This window comes from Bos grunniens, chromosome 26, assembly GCF_055505025.1.
Source record: "Bos grunniens cultivar Pamir isolate PY7600 chromosome 26, Bosgru_T2T1.0, whole genome shotgun sequence".
NCBI lineage: Eukaryota > Metazoa > Chordata > Mammalia > Artiodactyla > Bovidae > Bos > Bos grunniens.
Window position 1 is genome coordinate 21,006,101 of NC_141190.1, and position 25,720 is coordinate 21,031,820.

Here is a 25,720-nt window from a genome sequence, read left to right on the forward strand (position 1 = left end):
TTGTTGTTGGCTTAGTCCCTCAGTCACGTCCCAACTCTTTGTGATCCCATGGACTGTGCCCACCAGGCTCCTCTGTCCACGGGATTCTCCAGGCCAGAATACTGGAGTGGGTAGACTTTTCCCTCTCCAGGGGATCTTCTCAACCCAGGGATTGAACCAAGGTCTCCTGCACTGCAGGCAAATTCTTTACCATCTGAGCCAACCTAGGTCTCCTGCACTGCAGGCAAATTCTTTATCGTCTGAGCCACTAGGGAAGCCAAATACATAGTCAATAGTATTCCAGATAATTTATGGCAGAAATCATGTGCAAGTGAAGGGATCTTTATCAATGCATGAAGAAAATTTAGAAATAACAAAAATTTCTCCCCAAAGGGGCCTGTTAAATAAATTAGGACATATCTGCATAATATCAATACTGTACTATGACAACCATTTAGATACAGATTTATATTCGTTAATACAGAAAACTGTCTACTGTGCATTGCTAAATGGAAAAAGGCTACAAAAGAGTTTGTGAAAGAACTGCCGTTTTGTTAAAAAGGGGAAAATATTTTCACGGCATATATCTGAAAATGAAAAGTCTTGAAGGGGACAGGAATTCTGATATTTTTTCCTTTCTTTTCAACTTATTGTATTTTCTATTTTTACTCTAGTGAACATTCAGTATTGATACAACAAAGAACAATGCGGAAAAAAGAACACTTGCTATGAAACAAGAAAATTCTACTACTCAGTCCTCTCTTATTTACTGTTAATCCTTTTCAAATTTTCTTCACTTTTTAATAATCTGAGATTTCTTTTCTAATACTTTTAAACTGCTGAAGAAAATCGGTAACAAAACATTGATGAAACAATTTGCTAGTCTAATACGAAAAGCAAAACCCCCTCCTGCTTAGCAATCTGTCTAGAAAACTCCAAAAGGAAGCGACCTTTGTTCTGCTTATATTCCCAGCAGGCCTACTGGAAGAATCATAAATCCTGGTTTTCCATGTGCCCACAGCACTCCAGCCAGCCCACCCAGCCCCCACCCCCCACCACTTCTTTTCCTTCAGCACCTACTTACGAATACTTGGAGAAGGCTTATCCCGCCAGCCTTAAACTTTCAGCATTGTGGTCCCTGGCTTTTCTGCACCACTCATAGACTCTTCCCGATCCCCAGACCTCAGGGAGGAATCTATTATATTTTGGTCCTCAATCTCAACAGTAACTAAAAAAACTCTTCCCTGAGCCTTTTGCTCAGTGACTGCCCTGCCTATTTTGGCAAGTAGCCTCCAGTACAATCCCTGCTGGAGGGTTTCCACCTCGGAAAACCCAGCTCAAAGCTTCCCACCTCTTGCTTCTTCTACCAGAGCCTACCCAATCCTTTAGAAGAGCACACAAGAGTCAAGGGCCCAGAGTACAAGAGTCTGCAACTTCTGACGCTGCCACGATAGCGAAATTAATACTAGATTCTTTGAAACACCATTTTTTTTAACACACACCGAATCCGAGAGACATGTGCTTTAAACTATGAAGTTATTATTATTGTCAAATCTTTAGGCAGCAGAAGTGAAATAATTAAGAAGGCAAAGATAGTTTTTGTAAAAAAAAAAAAAAAAAGAAGAAGAAGAAGAAGAAATAAACCTTCACTGTTTAATAAGCAAATTTTGATTACAGTCAGCCAACAAAACTTTACACAAAAACTTTATTTTCTAAACAGACATACATCTGATGTTTTCTTTACCAGGTCTCTTGAGGGAAGGTATAATTGCTCTAAATGAAGGCACTAAACAATGAGATGACTTGCCTGACACGACACAGCTATTACGATTCAAAACTAGCCTCTCTAGCTGGGGCTTTCCATCAAATGTCAAGGCCTGTTCTGGGTTATGTGGTTTTTCGATGTGAGGGTGGCTGTTTCCTACATCGTATTTCCATTTTTGATAATTAATAACACTACAGTGAAGTCTCAAATGTTGCTCATTAACAGGACCCTCCGGTTATTTTTGTCCTACTATGTAAAGCCCAGACCTCCTTCTGCTTCTATTAGGTAGTTTACTTTTACTCCTTTCCACTTGTTCTCATAACACTTTATGGATCTTTTAAGACTGCGCACAAAACAAAACAAAAACTAGCTGATCTGAGTTATAATTCTGCACAAAGTTTTAATAACAAAAAATATGAATATTGACTAGAAAGCTACGAAGCAGAGTACTCCGAGATGGGGCAAAGTATAGAAAGTTGGAAAGCCCTCCACAGCTTTCTTCTGTTTCAGACAAGTCATTTCATCTGATACTCAAACACAGCAAACAAAGCAGGGAGAAAGTAGGTGGTCTTAGACATAAATTCATGAAACAAAACAATTAAAATGAACTTAAGCACTGTGTATTTTACTACGTTAATTTAGAGAAGTGAACCCAGTCTTTCAAAATAAGGGTTTTTTCCAAGTGTGATCCAATATTTTCACAGTAAAATCTGACTAGGCCCTAGGATATCAGTCAGTACGATCTTATTTTCTAGCCAAAACTTCGGGGGAATAAAACAAAACCTCAATATGAGGGAACCTAAACTGGGTTTGCCCTGGACCCCAGTCATTCATCCTGTACAGGCTAAAATGAGCTCTTGGCACCCCAACAGTGACTCTATTTCCCCATATCTCCTTTGGCTTTCATTTCCAGGGACATACGTGGAGCTGCTTCTAGATCCTGAGAAGGCAGCAGGCATAGGGAGTAAGGCACTCAGACTACAAGTCAAAAGACCCAGAATCTAGCCCTCACTTTATCCTGACTCTTTATCCTACACAGCCTCTCTGGGTTGTTGTTTCCTGGTACGTAACAAAAGCACTGGTCCTCTCTGGTTACTTCCGGGCTCCAAAATCTTCTGCACTTTCCTACTGTTTCTTCACTTACTCCTCTTGGTCTGATATAACTAACACTACTCTCCAACCAGCTCCACAAGGCTGTGGCTTCATGTGTCAGTGACTAACCTGAGAAGTTAGTCACTTCCTATCTGCAAGCCTAGAGGCCCATGCACAGGCTGCTGTTACAGAACCTAGCACAACATACTTTAAATATTTGTTTCTTTATTATTCCTTGAACCTAACAAGCCCAGCTTGTCTCTGTGCCTTTCACCTCAACTACTGTCCTTTAAGCCCAGCCAGATGAAGGCTTCTTTAGTCTTCGGATTACCCTTTACTCTAAACTTCACTTCTTGAGTAACAACACAAAATAATACTATCTATCTTTTGATGTACATGTTCTGTGCCCTCAGAGTATATTTCATTGGATAGCAAACATTCATTGAGTATTTATTATACACTAAGCATTAACGTAAGAGTCTAATGTACCTTATCTGCACTAATCAGCACAGCAACCAGCACTTAATAGATGACAGCAAGTATTATTATTTACCCTAGGTACTGCTCTGGGCTTCCCTGGTTGCTCAGTTCAGTCCCTGATTGGTGAGGAAGATGCCCTGGAGAAGGAAATAGCAGAACATTCCAGTATTCTTGCCAAGGAAATCTCAGGGACAGAGGAGCCTGGTGGGCTACAGTCCATAGGGTCGCAAAGAGTTGGACATGACTTGGCGACTAGACAACAACAAAAACAAGTATTACTCTGCTGTGATTATGACGGAAAACACTACTCAAGTTTTAAAAAATCATTAAATATCCTAACTTTTGTTTGCCTTAACTACTGAGCTGCCACAACTATGATGTTAGGGTAAGTTAGGTTTCAATATTCCCTTGAGAGGTAGGGGCTGAAGAGCAGAGGAAACTGAATTCTAGATCTTCAAATCACTGAGGAAAGGACAGGAGGAATTCTAGATCAATGGCAAATGGAAGCGTTTCCAAATCTCGGTAGACTCTAAGATATACATTTTTTCATATTTTAACATCTCAGAAATGGAGATGTATTTTTCAGTAAATAGCATGTTAATTAGTCTTCGAATTAGTAGTAGCCTTTCTAATGTTACATAAAATTCTTTAGTGTCTTAGAACAGAGGGTTTTAGAGTCAATGAAATGAAATATGTTTTATCTGTTTGCCTCCTCTCAGCTTATGATTTGAAGAAAGGATTTTCCTGATACCATGGAATGACTTCTGTGACCTAGAATGTAGCCCTGCCCCCTGCTGTGGGGCCTGGTACACAAATGTGTTTCTTCCCATCAGAAATGACTATGCACTGAACTGCCACACCCCTCTTACTTGACAGCCTGGGGCACTTTCTGGTTTCTCAGGAAATATTGGAAAACTGTGGTGTACGGTTGGGAGTGTCAAGTTTCTGAGCTCCCAGGCCAAAATTCCTCTGAAGGCTGGCCCTGCCATGGCACTGCAAGTGAGCCCATTGGATTCACTGCCCCCCCATGCCCACTTCAACATCCTCAGGACCGCAGGAAATACGATGCCCAAGAAGACTGTCTCTTCCTATCCAACCTCAATTTCTTGCCTTTCCTGGTTTTCTTTTTACTTTTACAGAAGCATGGAATCTCCCCAGACCAATATTCCCATTTATTGCTGATGAAATATTATCTAAAAATAATGTAGGTAACGGTTCGTGGGTTGAGTAAACTCTAGAAGTTGGTGATGGACAGGGAAGCCTGGCACGCTGAAGTCCATGGGGTAGCAAAGAGTTGGACACGACTGACTACTGAACGGTTCGTGGAGAAAGCAGACGTCTGGCTCACGTAAGAATGCCAACTCATAATCCCAGAAGGCAGGACTGCCTTACCTTCTCTAAAACTTCAATGATTTTCCAACCCTTGACAAAGCAGGGCCCTGTATTTATTTCCCTTCGCCTCCACATATTTTCTCTTTCCCTCTTCTTTGCTTCCTACCTACCCATCTTAATCAGCCTGACAGTACAGCCTGATTTTAAAAAGTAAATACAGGAAATCTTGGTCAACTCTGTGCTCCCCTCAGTCCCATTCAACTCTATTTCACTGTGTGTGTGAAAGGTCTTGAAAGAGCGGTCTTCATGCAAGAAGACCTCCTTCCAGACCTCTTCCCCCATCTAATTTCTTCCTAATTAATTCTGTGTCATCACTGTATTTCCATCAACCGATAACCTCAACAAATCCATGGAATCATCCTTGACTTCCCTGGGGCATTTGAAAGTGTTGGCCATTCTCTCCTACTCTAAGCCTTTCGGTTTTCTTCAGCCCTCCCCACAGTGTTCCCTTCTCCTGCCCCATGCCATGGGCATCCCCTAGGCTGGAGTTCTCAGATGCCCACCCTTTCCACAGCCATTCTGGTCCTCAGAGGAGTCATCAATCACAGTGTCAGTGATCACAGAGAGGGAATCACCACATGCAGGGCCAGCTGACTTCTTCCTCAGGCTCTGGTCCAAACTCCCATTTGGTTTCTAAGATTTCGATACACTAGTTCTTTCCCACACTGTATTCCTTTTTGTCACGACAACTTTGCATCTTTGCGCATAGACTTTCTCCAACCAGAAATGTTCTCCTTGTTTCTCTCTGCCTATCTCAACCCCACTACTCCTTTAAGCTTTAGTTAAAATTCAAGCATCTTCCTAAAGTCTATTCCATTAACTCAAGTAAAAACTGAGCTTTTCTTCTTGATTGTCCATAGTATTTACTGTTTAAGCTAGACACTTCTGTACTTTATTTAATTATTCATATTTTTACACTTTGTTTTTTCAACTTATCTAAAAACATCTATGGTGGTGAGGGGTATGGGGGGGTATCCTTCCCGGCATACCCCAATGCTTGGTACAGTGCTAAGTACAAAAACTAGTTAATAAACACCTGTGTAATCACATTCAAAGGGAATATGGGATCTATGTGTTGGAAAAATATAATTGATGATGATGGTAGCAGATTATGTTTATTTAGCATTTACTATGTGCCAGGCTCTGTTGCACTACTCTAAATATTGACACATCTAAACTCACCTGTTTCTGATAATACTACCATGTATGTCAGTTTTCATACAAATAAGAAGGGCAAGGCCAAAGGATGTTCAAACTACCACACAATTGCACTCATTTCACATGCTAGCAAGGTAATGCTCAAAATCTTTCAAGCTAGACTTCAACAGTACATGAACCAAGAATTTTCAAATGTACAAGGTAGACCTAGAAAAAGCAGAGAAACCAGAGATCAAATTGCCAACATTCAGCAGATTATAGAAAAATCAAGAGAATTCCAGAAAAACATCTATTTCTGCTTCACTGACTACACTAAAGCCTTTGAAAGTGTGGATCACAACAAACTGGAAAATTCTTAAAGAGATGGGGATACGAGACCACCTTACCTGCCTCCTGAGAAACCTGTATACAGGTCAAGAAGAAACAGTTAGAACTGGACATGGAACAACAGGCTGGTTCCAAATTGGAAAAGGAGTACATCAAGGCTGTATGTTGTCACCCTGCTTATTTAACTTATGTGCAGAATACAACATGCAAAATGCTGGGCTGGATGAAGCTCAAGCTGGAATCAAGATTGCCGGCAGAAATATCAGCAACCTCAGATATGAAAATGATATCACCCTTTACCGACAAAGTTCTGTCTAGTCAAAGCTATGGTTTTTCCAGTAGTCATGTATGGGTGTGAGAGTTGGACTATAAAGAAAGCTGAGAGCTGAAGAATTGATGCTTCTGAATTGTGGTGTTGGAGAAGACTCTTGGGAGTCCCTTGGACTGCAAGGAGGTCCAATCAGCCAATCTTAAAGGAAATCAGTCTTAAATATTCATTGGAAGGACTGATGCTGAAGCTGAAACTCCAATACTTTGGCCACCTGATGCGAAGAACTGACTCACTGGGAGAGATTAAAGGCAGGAGGAGAAGGGGATGACAGAAGATGAGATGGTTGGATGGCATCACCAACTCGATGGACATGAGTTTGAGTAAACTCTAGGAGCTGGTGATGAACAGGGAAGCCTGCCATGCTGCAGTCCATGGGTCGCAAAGAGTCGGAGACAACTGAGTAACTGAACTGAACTGAACTGAATGGTAGAAAGCAAAGAGGAACTAAAGAGCCTCTTGATGAATGAAAGAGGAGAGTGAAAAAGCTGGCTTAAAATTCAACATTCAAAAAACTAAGATTGTAGCATTTGATCCCATTACTTCATGACAAACAGATGGGAAAAAATTGGAAACAGTGACAGACTTTATTTTCTTGGACTCCAAAATCACTGCAGATAGTGACTGCAGCCATGAAATTAAAGGATGCCTGATCCTTGGAAGAAAAGCTATGACAAATCTAGACAGTGTATTAAAAAACGGAGATATCACTTTGCTGACAAAGGTCTGTATAGTCAAAGCTATGGTTTTTCCAGTAGTCATGTACAGATGTGACAGATCGACCACAGAGAAGGCTGACCGCCAAAGAATTGGTGCTTTTCAACTGTGGTGCTGGAAAAGAGTCTCGAGAGTCCCTTGGACTGCCAGGGGATCAAACCAGTCAATCTTAAAGGAGATCAGTCCTGGGTGTTCATTGGAAGGACTGATGCGAAGAGCTGACTCATTTGAAAACACCCTGATGCTGGGAAAGATTGAGGGCAGGAGGAGTAGGTGACGACAGAGGATGAGATGGTTGGATGGCATCACCAACTCAATGGACATGAGTTTGGGTAAAACTCTGGGAGTTGGTGATGGACACGGAGGCCTGGTGTGCTGCAGTCCATGGGGTCACAAAGAGTTGGACTCGACTGAACGACTTAACTGAACTGAACTGAGGTAATGTAAGTGGGAGATACCTAGTGGCTCAGACAGTAAAGAATTCGCCTGCAATGTAGGAGAACTGGGTTCAATTCCTGGGTTGGGAAGATCCCCTGGAGGAGGGCATGGCAATCCACTCCAATATTCTTGCCTGGAGAATCCCCATGGACAGAGGAGCCTGGAAGGGGTCCATGGGGTTGCAAAGAGTCAGACACAACTAAGCAACTAAGCATAGCACAGCACAGATATTATAAGTAATTAAGATGATTTAAAGTATATGATTTAAAATATATGGGAGGACGTGCATAGATTACCTGCAAATACTATGTCATTTTATATGTGACTTGAGTATCTGTGGATTTTGGTATCTGCAAGGGTGTGAGGGTGGGGCAGGGTGTTGGTGTTGAAACCAACCCCCCCGCAGATACAGATACTAGGAGATGACTGCATATCCCTCATTGCCACTTCCCTCCCAAACTCCCTGTAATACATCTTGTTCCTTACCTCATGTACCAAGTGAAAAGTCTTTCCTCAGAACACATCCTCTCATCTCTCTGCTGCATGCAACACAGTTGAGCCCATTCCATTTGGAGCCTCCTCCCTGGCTCCCCTAACACAATACTTTTCTGCTCTTCTAAGTTCATTTATTCAAAATGAACCTAAACCTGCACTTCTGGCTTCAACTGTGGTGCTGTAGTAAAAGCACTGGTCTGGGCATCCAGACATCTCCTGGCCACACGGTTCAGTTTCTCTGAGCTTTGTCTCTCCATTTAAAAACTGAGTGGCTTGGATCTAAGTTTGTTTTTTTTTTTCCACACTGTGACTCACATTTTACACTGTGGTTCAGTATATACACACATGCATTTATGTAATCCACGTATGTATAGGTATACACTCACAGAAGTAATATAGAAGTACTGCATACTTTTACTACATGAGACGTACTTGAAATTTTCTATTCACTTCTATTTTATTTTTCAAAAAATGCTAGTTGCAATCCACTAAATAGATTTCAAACTCAATCATGGGTATTTACCCACATGTATAAAATAGTGACTTGCTGAAATGTCAGGTTCCTTCTAGTAATAATATAAGAGGATTTTGTGTTCTAGCCCTCCAACCTTGAACCATTAGCCTTAACTTGCATCTGAATTCAGCCTCCTATTTCTCTCTGTAAGAGTTCTTCATATAGGTATCTTAGTATCACTTAAATTAACCTAGTTAACATAGAATTTGAAGCACTAGGTCCCCTTCCCATTGTAACTATTCATGGTCTTAAGTAAGTGTTAGTCACTCAGTTGCACCCAACTCTTTGCAACTCTGGACTATGGCCCGACAGGATCCTCTGTCCATGGGATTCTCCAGGCAAGAATACTGGAGTGGGTTGCCATTTCCTTCTCCAGGGGATCTTCCCAACCTAGGGATCAAACCTGGGTCTCCTGTACTACAGGCAGATTCTACACTGTCTGAGCCACCAGGGAGCCCGTTTATGTTCTTGGCAAGCATAAAACCCTAGTGCTGACTTTTGGTCTAGTAACGGTAGAGTAGCTCACATTGTACGAACTTCCCTACTGAAAACTAGCAGCAACTCTGGACAAGATATTTTTGAAAACAACTATGTGTTGGAAAGCCAGCAAAAACAGCCAGAAACTGGAGGGGATACAACTCAAAACATGGGAAGAAAACTAGGTAAGATCCCTGTTTATCTGATACCCCGTTACCCCCACCCCCAGGGAATCCCTAGTGTTTTAGCATGCGGGAAGTAGAGCAAAAATTGAGAGGCAACCAATGGTGATCTTATTTGGCTGCAGAATCAAAGGTCGTGGACTCTGAAGTGACTTGATATTAAGGAAGAAATCCTGAAAAAGAGGAAGCTGCAAAGAGGACAGCCCCAAAGTCTATACAGAAATTCCCTTCAAATCCTGAACTGTGCATGCAAGTGATGTGACTAGTGAACACAGCAGAAAGCAGCAGCTGAAGGCCAAAGAGCCAAGCAGACACTCAAAACTCTCTGTGAGTTGAGACAGACTTTAAAATCTGAGTCCCTTCAAGTTGCTGCTGCTGCTACTGCTGCTAAATCGCTTCAGTCGTGTCCGACTCTGTGCGACCCCATAGACAGCCGCCCACCAGGCTCCCCCGTCCCTGGGATTCTCCAGGCAAGCACACTGGAGTGGGTTGCCATTTCCTTCTCCAATGCATAAAAGTGAAAAGTGAAAGTGAAGTCCCTTCAAGTTAGGAGGTTCAACAAACATATCCAGTTGGAAACCTCAGCAGAGCTGCACCTTAGGAGCAAGGCCCGCCTCCCGGGATGAGGAGACACACCTTAAAGGCAAAACCGTAATAGACCTGCTGTAACAAGAATCCAAGCTTGAGGCCTTCACAGAATGAACTGTTACTACAGGTCAGGGGAAGGAAAAATCCTGGCAGAACAATTTGGTTTCTAGCCTGGGAGGTGGTCAAGGAGCACTCTGCTTCTCAGATGCAGTAGGTGGAAGGTGGGGAACAACGGGAGAGAGGAAGGGAAGGGCATTATACCTGTAAACACAGGGTCCGAGGACAGACGTCTGTCCAGTGGGGGGTCAATCTGGATCTCAGAAGGGAGGGGACCATGCAGTGACAGCTGGGGAGGGGGAGGATTTGTTAGGGGGAAGGGTGATGGGTGGATAAGAGATGAAGAAATCACAACTTATGAGCACCTACTATGTTCTAGACATGTGATGTTTTATTTATATTATCTCACTATGAGACAGGTATGATCATCTTCACTTAACAAATAAGGAATCCAAAGCTCAGAGAAGTTAAATAATTCGTCTAAAGCTACACTACTAGTAAATGGGGGAGCTGAGATATGAATTCAAGGCAGAAGATCAAACGTGTTCCCTTCTGTAAGCACCTGTTGTGACTATCTAACTTTCAGGAAGGGCAATGGCACCTGTGCTGTAAAACAGCTAGCAAAGTTAGAAAGCAAAAAGATCTCTGGGACAGACCAAAACATTGTTACAGGTCAAGGAGGGTATTAGAGGTATGAAAAGAAGTGTTAATGTGAATATACTATCAAAAGTTAAGTCCTCAAACATAAAGAGAGAGTTATAAAAATGGAAATGTTATCAGGTGGAACCAAGCTGATCTCAGAGAGCTCACTGGGCATATTACAACACTCCAGAGAGAAAGGTTTGACTCATAAGTGAAACAATAAACACAGTTAGGAGGCTTAATACAATAAGGAACTAACGAAAGGAAACAAAGTTCACAGCTGTGGGGGAAGGGAAACGGAGTGACGCAAAAAACTAACCTAAGGAATCACAGAATCAGACATTTTTAAGCTGAAAAGAATGTAGAAGTCATCCAATCCCCACCATTTCAAAGTAAAAATGCACCTAGGAAAACATAGCTAGCTGCTTAATATCTCGAGTTTGGTTTCATTTTTTATCTTTGCAAATGCAGGTAGAGAGCCTGCTTTGTCCAAAACAGCACCCTGGAAATTCAAGTTAAGTCTGTGTTGAAAAGACCCCTGGACAAACCACCAGCAGCTCCAGGATCACAACAGGGACTTATCTTTTCAGTGGCTCCACCACACTTCTAACCACCGGGCCTGTTCTGAAGGAGACCTGGACAAGAAAGCCTCCACTTGGGAGGAAGGTGTGAGATGGATTTTCTAGATCCTTCACATTTTCTGACTCTTTCTCCTCTCATCATGTTCTGCACTCTCCCAAACTGGCCAAAACCATAAAGTCTGCTTGACATGAGTATAAGACACACAAAAAAGATTTAAAAGGAAGTCCAGTAATTGCAACAACAAAATAAACACGGTTCATTTCAGAGACCTGGAGAAGACAAACTGGCAACAAAGAAAGAACCTCTAATGATAAAAGACCCTTAATATCCCCATTTTACATCTTCAAGTTCAGGGAGACAAATTCACCTGAATAACTAACATATACAATGCACCATTAAAAATATACTTTTTCCATTTTCACAAGAGGTTTGGTGTGCACCATTCACTTAAGATTCCTAAATGTCAAGGGATGAACCATCTGTAAAACAAGTTAAGTCTTCTTCCCTCTAAAATCTAAAGAAGTGCAGGGATTGAGAGAGAGAACAGGCCAGGAAAATAAATTTTCACTTGGTGCCCTGATAAAGGACTTGCCCAGGCTCCATAAGATAAACAAAGGATATTAAAGTAAAAACGGAAAGATCTTTGGATTACAGACCCTGAGAAAAACCATCTAAGGTAAAGGAGAGTTCCCATGAAAGCAGCCTGGTTTTGAAAGCCAGGTCGCAAATTTACAGCACTATGCACACTCTTGGCTCTTCTCACTCAGGATACACTTATTAAAAAATTTGGGGCCAGTTTCCTGAAGTTTACAAATGTTCCTGGTACCTAGAAGAACTATTCCTTTTATTTATTCCCAGTCTTATCCTCTAAGAAGCCTGTCTGAGTTCCTACCTTGGGCTCTCCTCCTGTTCTGCACAAATTCCGAGTGTCTCAGGGTGCCCGGTGCTGTGCGGCGGAAGCAGCTGTTCCTTTTCCAAGTTTCTGGGCCATTTAATCTTCTCTCTTCCTCTACATGCCAGCTATTCTTCTCTAATGAAGTGCCCCGAGGAACGCCACCATGATGTTCTCCTTGGTTCCCCCTTGTCCACTGACTTCTCGGACCCTCTGGCAAGAACCCTCTGCTCTCAGGTGCCATCATTCCTGGTCTGTCGATGCCATTACATTCTGAAGTCTTCCTCTGGTGGAGAGAATCTGCTCCTCTGTAATTCTGAAATTTATATTCACAGTTTGCAAATAGAGAATCAGAGCCTCTATTCTCCATATGAAAACTACTCTGATCCCCAGCATGAATCTTGGTTTGGGGATCGATTTTATCATTTTGATAAACATTCCTGTCCCCGTCACAGTATTTGACAAATTCATTACGTTCACTGACACCACTCAAGTCTGGGAAGTCCACAGACTGACCATTAGTATAATAATTCTCAGGAACATGATCTAAATCACTGAGGTCTCTATGATAAAAATTAGTTTCTTTACAGTCCTCAAGATTGTAATTATGATTCCTGCGATCTATATGCTGGGTTTGAGGCTGACCAAAATTCCCCGCAGAATCGTTCAAATCCCTGCAGTCAGTCCACTGTCCAGTTTCTTTAGAGTTCTTAGGATTATGATTCAGATTCTGATGATTTACGCAGCCATTCGTCTCCCCGTATTCTCCAACTTTCTGGGTTACAAATGGGCTTCCTGTAAACCAATCATCTTTAGTCATGGAGTTCGGATTCCCATCATCTACATTTTCTGAATTACAATCACCACAGCCTGGAGTCACACTTCTGTTGTACACACAGTCCTTTCTACTTTCCTTTGCTTCTTCATCGTCCACATAACTTGGTTCACTCTGTTCAAAATCCCAGTATCCACAATGCCTTTTTCTGTAGGGCCGATTCTGCCCTGTGGTTTGGTGTCTGGAATCCCAGTCATCCTCTCTGTAAAGTCCACCCAGAGCAGGAAGGTCCCTTTTCTGTAGACTTCTGCACTCTTCATACTCCCGGTTGGAGCTCCAGTCCTCGTTCTTCTGCAATTCTTTTTCTTTCTTCATCTTGTGGGTTTCACACATATTCACTGTCCTCAAAGACACACGTTCTCTCTCTCTCTTCCATGGGTCTGGGTTGAGCTCAGAAAGGACAGGTGCAGGGTAGCCCACGGTGGTATCTGTCCTTAAAATGTCTCCCAAAGCACTTCAAATGCTCTTCTTGCTACTCTGGTCGGAGCACAAAGAGATGTGGAGTAAATTCTATCTCAGGATCCAATCAGTGAGCTGCTCTAGCTTTCCCCACGGAGCCCTGAAGGTAATTAGTAACTAGCGTTCTCGTGATTGGAGTTGGCAGTTTTGTTTCGTGTTTCCTTCAAGCTGGTCAAACTGGCTTGGCTGCTTTATGAGCTGAGGGCAGAAGCATTCTGCTGCTCTAAAGGCTTTGCAGAAAAAGCAGAGTGAAAGAGAAACAGCCCCCTCTAACAGCCCGAGGTAAGATCATGTAACACTTTCATCTGCCTCTTTAATCCTTTAGTAATCAATCAGGGCTATGAATAAATGCTTTCATGTGCAGCGCAAACTGGACCTCCACTGCCCGTCCTCCGAGTCTGGCTTTACTCCTTGGACACCTGAAACTCTTCGGGACACCGTTCTCTTTAGTTAGAGGCAGGACTCTTCCGCCTTTGAGATCTTTGCTTTTATGGGATTCAGGTTACCAGTTGGTGTGCACTCAAATCACAAGCTGTTCAAGCTCCTGTCCGCAGACACACTGGCTATCCCACTCAAGGAAGAAAAAGTACATCTTTTATTCTGATTTGGTGTGAGGGTAATTTTATAGTGTAAAAACTCTTCCCCAAAGGAATACAGTTATGTATGCTTTCACATTTTCCTTGACACTTGTCATGTCAGAGAAGCATCAAAACCATTCATCTTCTGGGACTTCCCTGGTGGCACAGTAGACAGGAATCTGCCGCCAATGCAGGGGATATGGGTTCGGTCCCTAATCTGGGGAGATTCCACAGGCCACAGAGCGATTAAGCCCGTGTGCCACAGATACTGAGCTTATGCTCTAGAGCCCTCAAGCCACAACTAGTGAGCTTGCACGCTGCAACTACTGAAGCCAAGAGCCTAAAGCCTGTGCTCTGTACCAAGAAAAGCCACTGCAAGGAGAGGCCCGCAGGCTGGAACGAAGAGCAGCCCCTGCTCTCCGCAACAAAGACCCAGTGCAACCGAATAAATAAATTATATATTTCAAAAAACTCATTCATGTCCTAAATCTCTTTTCCACCTAATTCATGTAGCATATTTAGGAACTGGAGAATGAGACTAGAAATCAGAAAGGTGGGTATAAAAATACCATTTTGAATTCATCAATAATAGATTATTTTATGTGAAGCACTGTGGAAGACAAAAGGATGAAGTTAGTCTCTCTTACGACACAGGAGCAACACACTATAAAGTATGACTGGAGGAGAAAGTACCGTAACAAACACAAATGGTGATGGCAAGAAGCAGGCTCTGGTGGGGCAACTGCAGTTTTGTAGTTTTGAGTAGTGTTTGAGCTGTGCTTTCAAGTAAAAGTAGGGTTTCCAAAGACTTTCCACACATGGGAAACTAGGAAAGGGGGAACAGTTTGAAGGGTACATGTGTGGAAAAAAGTAACAGGATCATGCTTGAGGGGTAGGTTCAGGCAGATCTGAAAGGACTGAGGCCACTTACTTTAATGAGTAATGAAGGGTCACTGAAGCCTTCTCAGAAAGAGAGTGATATGCTAAGAGAGCCTTTAGTAAGATTACACTTTCAGCTATGGTCATCTATCAAGTGTCCTTGAACTTTTATCTAATCCCTATTTGTGAAACAATATAAAGAACCCTAAGGAGACCAGGGTTATAAGCTTTGTCAATAATTAGATGTTTATTCTTGGATAAACAAACTGGTTCCAAATAAGGAAAGGAGTAGTCAAGGGTGTATATCGTCACCCTGCTTATTTAACTTACATGCAGAGTATATCATGAAAAATGCTGGGCTGGATGAAGTACAAGCTGGAATCAAGATTGCTGGGAGAAATATCAATAACCTCAGATATGCAGATGACACCACCCTTATGGCACAAAGCGAAGAACTAAAAAGCCTCTTGATGGAAGTGAGAGAGGAGAGTGAAAAAGTTGGCTTAAAACTCAACACTCAGAAAACTAAGATCATGGCATCCAGTCCCATCACTTCATGGCAAATAGATGGGGAAACAATGGAAACAGTGAGAGACTTTACTTTTTTGAGCTCCAAAATCACTGCAGATTGTGACTGCAGCCATGAAATTAAAAGACTCTTGCCCCTTGGAATAAAATTTATGACCAACCTAGACAGCATATTAAAAGCAGAGACATTATTTTGCCAACAAAGGTCCATCTAGTCAAAGCTATGGTTTTTCCAGTAGTCATATATGAATGTGAGAACTGGACTATAAAGAAAGCTGAGCGCCAAAGAACTGATGCTTTTGGAATGTGGTATTGGAGAAGACTCTTGAGAGTCCTTTGGACTGCAAGGAGATCCAACCAGCCCATCCTAACTCCTGAATAGTCACTGGAAGGACTGATGCTGAAGCTGAAACTCCAATATTTTGGCCATCTGATGTGAAGAACTGACTCATTGGAAAAGACCCTGATGCTGGGAAAGATTGATGGTGGGAGGAGAAGGGGATGACAGAGGCTGAGAAGGTTAGATGACATCACTGACTCAATGGACATGAGTTTGAGTAAGCTCCAGGAGTTGGTGATGGACAGGGAAGCCAGGCATGCTGCAGTCCATGGGGTCGCAAAGAGTCCGACACGACTGGGTGACTGAACTGAACTCTTGGATAACCACTTATTCTCTCTGGGACTCAACCTACCCATTTATAAAATGAGGCAGTTGGCCCCAGTGACATCCTTGACTGCTTCTTTCTTAAAAATCCATGCTTCTGTTTTCCTCGAAACTCCTTTTCCTTTCCTGAAATACTGAATGTACTGTGATACATCTTTGGATTCTATACTAACAGAATTAACCTCTAGATTGTTAAATCTGATTTTCATGCAAAGTTTTTGTTCTTTTGTTCTGTTGCAGTAGCAGGAACAGCCCTGGCAGCTGCCATGCTGTCAAATGTGTTTTATAGGGCCAAGATCAGGATGAGGACTAGGAGCTGACATATATATTCTTTGATCTTCACTAACTATAAGGAGGATATTGTATTATTTTTATTTTACTACAGATAAAGAATCTTTGAGACTTTGAAAAACCTCTCCAAGATCACAGAAACCAGTAGAAGGAAGGGCCATAATTTAAACCCAGATCTGTCTGACTTCATGGCACTAGATGAAGAGGAGTATCTCAAAAACATAGGAAAATGTTCATTTCCCTCAAATCGGGTCTAATTCACACTCTATCACTGCCAAGGTGAGTGTGCACACACTCCACCCCATGTACCACACAGCCATCCCCTCTCTGTCTTCAGCCCTGGCTTACTTTTACCCTGCCTAAGTGTTGACCCTCAACACCCAACTGAAACTAACACCCACACCAGCACAGTAACAGACTGTCCAGTACTTGTGACTCAGTCATCAGTCATCTAAAACCTCCTGCCTAAACCCAATAAAGATCGTGATTCTGTTCACAAACCAACAGGATGACATCATTTAGGAGGACAGCTTTGACTACGCGTTATACAGAGTGACAGGGTAAAAGAGGGCACATGAGATGAGGAATTAGGACAGCTAGCTTCCAGAAGTTCCATTTTGGCTAATAACCAGTTTATAGCTATGCTTAATTTCTCTGGCTGTCAGATTTCTTATGTGTAAAATGAAGTTAATAATTTCTCTGCCACTTTAAATCTGAACTTCTATGATCTTACTTATTTCTAAGCAAAAGTGAAAAGTAAAGATTTATCTTTCCCTGTTATGGAAATGGAAAAGTTCCTCTTAGCAACTTCAAGTCTTCCATAAAGCATGATGAGAAACAGGCCTAGTAAGTCAACCAGGAGAATAAATAAAAGAGGATAAATTACAGGTGAGACAAATACTAGTTACATGAAGGTAAAAAGAAATGATCTGTGGATGAGTGAAGAGTGAATAGCTGGTTATAATCAAAGAGCTCCCTTCCCCCATCCTTACTCCCTCTCTCTTTTTCTAGGCTCTACTGCCTTTAGGACTTTAAAGATAGTTTGCATAAAAATGTAAACTGTCTCAGCTTTACCTCACTACAATGACCCAGAACTAATCAAAAGTTGTGAATGGATTGCTCTTCTCATGTGATAAATCTGTGTGCAAAGAAATGTGGCCCAAGGGGATGAGGAGAATACCTTTCCCATTTTTCTCAGTTCCAGTCCTACTGGTGAAATATAATCTTGTAGATAGTTATCCTCCCTTCCATTTGACGTAACAGTCACATTCCACAGATGCTTGTTTACTGAGGGCTTCCCTAGTGGCTCAGACACTAAACAATCTCCCTGCAATTTGGGAGACCTGGGTTCAATCCCTGGGTTGGGAAGATGCCCTGGAGAAGGGAATGGCAAACCACTCCAGTATTCTTGCCTGGAGAATACTACAGACAGAGGAGCCTTGTGGGCTACAGTCCATGGGGTCGCAAAGAGTTGGACACAACTAAGCGACTAACACACACACAGAGGGTGGGTGATCAGCTACAATGTCCCTCTGTGGATAGAAATTCTGTGAGCATAACACTAGAAGTGAAGGTGGAGCAGCAGAATTTAGAGGATGAGAGAAGAGACACAAAGCATAGAAAAGGCAGAGGAACAAAAGGGAGGAGATAGCTTAAAAAAAAAAACCTAGTAAGAAAAGGTAATCACCCTAACTTTCCACAGTCTCTCTGTAACTGCCCACAAGGTTCCTCCAGCCTGATGATCAACTTCTCCTCACTTTCTAAGACTCTACCCCAATGACACTGATTCCCATAGTTCTTGCTATTTTTCAGAGCACCAGGCAAATATCCCTCTCATCTTACCTGTTACTTTATTATACTTGTTTATCTTTTATTACACCGAAAGCCTGAGGGCAAGGGTCACATCCAATCTCCAATACAGCTCTATACTGGGTCACACAGGAGGTACTCCCAGGCTTAATGAGTTGATATGGTCACATCCATTGGGCACAGGCTAGATTCTATCGAGGCAGAGGGCAGGAGCACTCACAGGTTAAAAGCACAGGGTGTGCTTTTTTTTTTAAACCCTGACCTTTTTTTTTAAACCCTGACTCTGCCACTTACTAGCTGTGTCATCTTGGGAAAGTTACTAAGCCTGTTTCTTCATCTTTTCATCATCATATCCACCATCCTACTTGCATCTATACCCATCTGTTCTGCCTTCCCTCTTGGTAGAATGGAAGAACTGTCTCTGCTCTGATCAAACAGGCCAATCTCTCTATTGGTTCACTGTTCCCACTCCCGCCTGACCCTCAAAGACTTTGTTTCGGCAATTAGCTACCGCCACCACCACGACCTCTTCAGTGTGCCCACTCTAACCACCAGTCTCATAAGCCTGTGAATGTTTCCCATCCTACAAACATCTGTTGGCTCCTCAGTCCAACGCTGCCTTCAGGTGCTACCCCATTTCTTTGCTTTCCTTTATAGCATACTTCCGCTTTGAAAGACTTCTGAGCAAGCAAATACTTAATGCTTCTATTTCCTTACCCCTCAGCCCACAATGTGGGAGACCCGGGCTGAAACCCCAGGTTGGGAAGATCCCCTGGAGAAGGAAATGGCAACCCACTCCAGTATTCTTGCCTGGGAAATCCCATGGACAGAGGAGCCTGGCAGGCTACAGTCCATGGGGTCACAAAGAGTCAGACACGACTGAGCGACTACCACACACAATAAGGCTTTTATCCCTTTGCTATCACTGTACTGAAACTGCTCTTGACAAGGTCATCCAATCCAATGGCCATTCCTGGAACTCACCTCACTTGGCCTCTAAGTCGCTTTTGGACACAGTCACTTTCTCTTTCTTGAAGAGCTTCCTTCACTTGACTGCCTGCTCCTTTTCCTTTGCTGATTTATCTCCCTAGTCTTGCATATTTCTAAATAGTGGCTGCCCCAGGTCTTCTCCTTTGTACCCAACTACCTAGCATGGGCTTCCCAGGTGGCACTAGTGGTAAAGAGCCTGCTTGCCAATGCAGGAAACCTAAGAGACTTGGGTTCAATCCCTGGGTGGGGAAGATCCCCTGGAGGTAGGGCATGGCAACCCACTCCAGTATTTTCGCCTGGAGAATCCCATGGAGAGAGGAGCCTGGTGGGCTACAGTCCATAGGGTCACAAAGAGCTGGACACAAACATGCCCCACACCTAGCACACAGCAGGAACTCAAGGAATTCCTAGACTAGGAATGTGGTTTCCAATTCTTAGTTCAGCTGCCTTTCAGCCTAAGGGTTAATTAGGAGGAGTTGTAAAGAAGATCCTATCTATCATTAAGGTTAAAAAAAACTCAAGGGATATCAATACAGCTGCAGCCTCCAGCTATGTGGGAAGAGAGGACCTGGAAATGAAGAAGACAGATATCTAAGATTAAAAAGTAAATTCCCCAGTAAAGGAAGAGACTATGAACTAATTAAAAGACAATTGACTGGGACAGAGGAAGAAAGACAACAGAGAGAAAAAGAATCTGGGAGTACTGTAAAAAATAAAAAACAAAGACTAGAATATAGGAAAACAAGAGTGTTAAAAAGAGTGTAAACCTTATGATGAACTTAAAGATGAGTTAGGCGAAGGTTACAAATCTTGGGGATGTTACTAGTATGAATGGGTCAACATTTTGAAAACTTAAGTAACTTCATGATAAGCTAGCAGTCAAAAGTATATCTGTGAGGAAGGATTAAATATTTATATATACATACATATATGCTCTTAAATTCATAGATACATGTAATTTAACAAATAGTTTTCAACAGATAAGAGTACTAAAAAACATTTGGCATAAATTTTTTTAATTAATTAATTTATTTTTAATATAAATTCAGTTCTTTTAACTGGAGGCTAATTACTTTACAATATTGTAGTGGTTTTGCCATACATTGACATGAATCCGCCACGGGTGTACATGTGTTCCCCATCCTGAACTGGTGATTCATTTCACATATGATAATATACATGTTTTTAATAATAGCCAGGACATGGAAGCAACCTAGATGTCCATCAGCAGACGAATGGACAAGAAAGCTGTGGTACATATACACAATGCAATATTAGTCAGCAATTAAAAAAATACATTTAAATCAGTTCTAATGAGGTGGATGAAATTGGAGCCTATTATACAGAGTGAAGTAAGCCAGAAAGAAAAACACCAGTACAGTATACTAACGCATATATATGGACTTTAGAAAAATGGTAATGATAACCCTACATGCGAGACAGCAAAAGAGACACAGATGTATAGAACAGTCTTTTGGACTCTGGGAGAGGGCGAGAGTGGGATGATCTGGGAGAATGGCATTGAAACATGTATATTATCATATGTGGCATAAACTATTTTGGAATTAAGTTGTCAAGAGTCTGTCGGGATCCCTCCACCTTGAGCACTTACAGATCTGAGTTTTCCAAGTGTTGTTCGCTACCACCCACTCTCAGATGTCACCGTCACTCCTTAAGTCTCAACACGCTGGCAATACAGGCTGGCACAGCAAGGAAGCACATACAGCTGCACAATGAAACCCGCCTGGATCTGGGCCCCAGCTCTCTCACTTACCAGCTGTGAGACTGGGCAAACCTCAGTTTTCTCTTTATCAGATGTGGACAATTCTGGGAACTGGAAAAGTATATAAAAGCACCTTGCACATTGTTCAACAAAGAATAAGCACTCAATTAATTTTAATTTCTGTCACCATTCAGCTCCTATCACCAGTTCCAATGACACCATTTCAGTTCCTATCTTCCAGACCGCTCACTCCCTCTTCTCTTTTTCTCTATCTATACTTTTTTCTTTAATCTCATTAAATATTATGGCTTTAAATAATGTGTATGTGCTAACAGAATTGCTCAAAATTCTCCAAGCCAGGCTTCAGCAATACGTAAACTGTGAACTTCTAGATGTTCAAGCTGGTTTTAGAAAAGGCAGAGGAACACCAAAGATCAAATTGCCAACATCTGCTGGATCATCAAAAAAGCAAGAGCGTTCCATAAAAAACGTCTATTTCTGCTTTACTGACTATGCCAAAGCCTTTGACTGTGTGGATCACAATAAACTGTGGAAATTCTTCAAGAGATGGGAATACCAGAACACCTGACCTGCCTCTTGAGAAACCTATATGCAGGTCAGGAAGCAACAGTTAGAACTGCACATGGAACAACAGACTGGTTCCAAATAGGAAAAGGAGTACGTCAAGGCTGTATATTGTCACCCTGATTATTTAACTTCTATGCAGAGTACATCATGAGAAACATTGGGCTGGGAGAAGCACAAGCTGGAATCAAGATTGCCGGGAGAAATATCAATAACCTCAGATATGCAGATGACACCACACGTATGGCAGAAAGTGAATAGGAACTAAAAACCCTCTTGATGAAAGTGAAAGAGGAGTGAAAAAGTTGGCTTATTTAGAAAACTAAGATCATGGCATCTGGTTTCACTCAGTTCCGTTCAGTCACGTTCGACTCTTTGCGACCCCATGAATCGCAGCATGCCAGGCCTCCCTGTCCATCACCAACTCCTGGAGTACACCCAGACTCACATCCATCGAGTCAGTGATGCCATCCAGCCATCTCATCCTCTGTCGTCCCCTTCTCCTCCTGTCCCCAATCCCTTCCAGCATCAGAGTCTTTTCCAATGAGTCAACTCTTTACATGAGGTGGCCAAAGTTCTGGAGTTTCAGCTTTAGCATCATTCCTTCCAAAGAAATCCCAGGGCTGATCTCCTTCAGAATGGACTGGTTGGATCTCCTTGCAGTCCAAGGGACTCTCAAGAGTCTTCTCCAACACCACAGTTCAAAAGCATCAATTCTTCAGCGCTCAGCCCTCTTCACAGTCCAACTCTCACATCCACACATGACCACAGGAAAAACCACAGCCTTTACTAGACAGACCTTTGTTGGCAAAGTAATGTCTCTGCTTTTCAATATGCTATCTAGGTTGGTCATAACTTTCCTTCCAAAGAGTAACTGTCTTTTAATTTCATGGCGGCAGTCACCATCTGCAGTGATTTTGGAGCCCAGAAAAATAAAGTCTGACACTGTTTCCACTGTTTCCCCATCTATTTCCCATGAAGTGATGGGACCGGATGCCAATGATCCTCGTTTTCTCAATGTTGAGCTTTAAGCCAACTTTTTCACTCTCCTCTTTCATCAAGAGGCTTTTTAGTTGCTCTTCACTTTCTGCCATAAAATTTGGTAATTTTTCCTTATTACCAAATTCAGACTTAAAATGAAGAAAGTAGGGAAAACCACTAGACCATTCAGGTATGACTTAAATCAAATCCCTTATGATTATACAGTGGAAGTGAGAAATAGATTTAAGGGCCTAGATTTGATAGAGTGCCTGATCAATTATGGACTGAGGTTCATGACATTGCACAGGAAGACAGGGATCAAGATCATCCCCATGGAAAAGAAATGCAAAAAAGCAAAATGGCTGTCTGGGGAGGCCTTACAAATAGCTGTGAAAAGAAGAGAAGTGAAAAGCAAAGGAGAAAAGGAAAGATATAAGCATCTGAATGCAGAGTTCCAAAGAATAGCAAGAAGAGATAAGAAAGCCTTCCTCAGCGATCAATGCAAAGAAATAGAGGAAAACAACAGGATGGGAAAGACTAGAGATCTCTTCAAGAAAATCAGAGATACCAAAGGAACATTTCATGCAAAGATGGGCTCAATAAAGGACAGAAATGGCATGGACCTAACAGAAGCAGAAGATATTAAGAAGAGGTGGCAAGAACACACAGAAGAACTGTACAAAAAAGATCTTCAAGACCAAGATAATCACGATGGTGTGATCACTCACCTAGAGCCAGACATCCTGGAATGTGAAGTCAAGTGGGCCTTAGAAAACATCACTACGAACAAAGCTAGAGGAGGTGATGGAATTCCAGTTGAGCTATTTCAAATCCTGAAAGATGATGCTGTGAAAGTGCTGTAATCAATATGCCAGCAAATTTGGAAAACTCAGCAGTGGCCACAGGACTGGAAAAGGTCAGTTTTCATTTCAATCCCAAAGAAAGGCAATGCCAAAGAATGCTCAAACTACCGCACAATTGCACTCATCTCACATGCTAGTAAAGTAATGCTCAAAATTCTCCAAGCCAGGCTTCAGCAATATGTGAACCGTGAACTTCCTGATGTTCAAGCTGGTTTTAGAAAAGGCAGAGGAACCAGAGATCAAATTGCCAACATCCGCTGGATCATGGAAAAAGCAAGGGAGTTCCAGAAAAACATCTATTTCTGCTTTATTGACTATGCCAAAGCCTTTGACTGTGTGGATCACAATAAACTGTGGAAAATTCTGAAAGAGATGGGAATACCAGACCACCTGACCTGCCTCTTGAGAAATCTGTATGCAGGTCAGGAAGCAACAGTTAGAACTGGACATGGAACAACAGACTGGTTCCAAATAGGAAAAGGAGCACGTCAAGGCTGTATACTGTCACCCTGGTTCCATTACTTCATGGCAAAAAGATGGGGAAACAGAGGAAACAGTGTCAGACTTTATTTTTCGGGGCTCCAAAATCATTGCAGATGATGACTGCAGCCATGAAATTAAAAGACACTTACTCCCTGGAAGGAAAGTTATGACCAACCTAGACAGCATATTCAAAAGCAGAGACATCACTTTGTCAACAAAGGTCCGTCTAGTCAAGGCTATGGTTTTTCCAGTGGTCATGTATGGCTGCGAGATTTGGACTATAAAGTAAGCTGAGCACCGAAGAATTGATGTTTTTGAACTGTGGTGTTGGAGAAGACTCTTGAGAGTTCCTTGGACTGCAAGGTGATCCAACCAGTCCATCCTAAAGGAGATCAGTCCTGGGTGATCATTGGAAGGACTGATGTTGAAGCTGAAACTCCAATACTTTGGCCATCTCATGTAAAGAGTTGACTTATTTGAAAAGACCCTGATGCTGGGAAAGATTGAGGGCAGGAAGAGAAGGGGATGACAGAGGAGGAGATGGTTTGATGGCATCACCGACTCAATGGACATGGGTTTGAGTAGACTCCAGCAGTTGGTGATGGACAGGGAGGTCAGGGGTGCTGCGGTTCATGCGGTTGCAAAGAGTCGGATATGACTTAGCGACTGCACTGAAGAGAATTTATGTCTATGTGCTCTCAAAATTGGCCCCAAATTTATGTCCCCAGGCTTAACTCCTCTGAACTCTGGACTCTACATCAAATTGTGCAGTTGATCTCTGCCCTGTCCCACCTCCCCCACCAACCAGAGTCTCCTGTACTCTTCACCATTAATTGAGAAATTACTGGCAACTCCAGTCCTTCCAGTTGCTCAGCCTCAGCGTTGTCCTCATTTTGTTCACCTCATATCCAATCCACTAGCAACTCCTACTGGCTCCAACTCAAATATACCTTATATCAATATATGATGCTCAAAATAACTGAGCACTTTCCCTCATCCCCACTCTACCATCCTGGCCCAAGCTACATCATCTCTTGCCTAGATCATAGCCTCCTAAGTGGTCTCTCTGCTTCTGCCCTTGTATCTCTGCTGCTGCTGCTGCTAAGTCGCTTCAGTCATGTCCGACTCTGTGCGACCCCAGAGACGGCAGCCCACCAGGCTCCCCCGTCCCTGGGATTTTCCAGGCAAGAACACTGGAGTGGGTTGCCATTTCCTTCTCCAATGCATGAAAGTGAAAAGTGAAGTGAAGTCGCTCAGTCGTGTCCGACTCCTAGCGACCCCGTGGACTGCAGCCTACCAGGCTCCTCTGTCCATGGGATTTTCCAGGCAAGAGTACTGGAGTGGGGTGCCGCTGCCTTCCCCGATCTTGTATCTCTATCTACTGTCTATTTTCAACACCGCAGCCAAAGTGACTCTATCAAGTTCTAAGTCACATCATGTTGTTCCCCCGCTCAGAACCTTCCTGGGGCTTCTCCACTTTGAATGATGGACTTACAAAGCCCGCACGTTTATAAACTGGCCTCCTTGCTATTCCTCAAACACCAGGCATATTCTCATACTTGCAATTCTAGCTGCCTGAAAAAAAAACCCTAACCCCAAAATGGCTTGGCTGAATCTCTAAAATCTTTCAGATATTCATTCAAAGCCTTAAGGCATTACCTTAAGGGGAGATATTTAGGAGCAAGATTCCAGATGCCGAAGAGGCTAACTCTACAAATTACCATCCATTGCACTGACTTAGATAAACAGGGTCATGGCCGATATGGAAAGTAACTACAGCTATGATTCAAAGGCAGCTAGACAGACAGAAAGGATAATAAACACAGGTCAGTACCAGTATGATCACTAGAGTTTCAAAGATACACAAATATGAATGATACTACTATATCTTTTTTTATTAATTAGTGTATATCCAGTGCCGGATCACAGTATGTGCTCAAGAAATAC

The 25,720-nt window shown here is 42.5% G+C and overlaps 1 protein-coding gene across 7 annotated transcripts in view; it reads right to left on the bottom strand.

The window, feature by feature from the left end:
- DNMBP (dynamin binding protein) overlaps positions 1–25,720 on the bottom strand; it is a 120,524-nt gene that overhangs the window by 34,125 nt on the left and 60,679 nt on the right. The window contains exon 1 of one of the 7 annotated variants that reach the window (XM_086377193.1): positions 12,106–17,824. The exons of the other annotated variants lie outside the window; for them this stretch is intronic. Coding sequence (XP_086233319.1) covers positions 12,106–13,273 — 1,168 coding nt within the window. The 5' untranslated portion in view covers positions 13,274–17,824. Of the gene's footprint in view, positions 1–12,105; positions 17,825–25,720 lie in introns of those variants that run through there. 7 annotated transcript variants of the gene reach the window in all.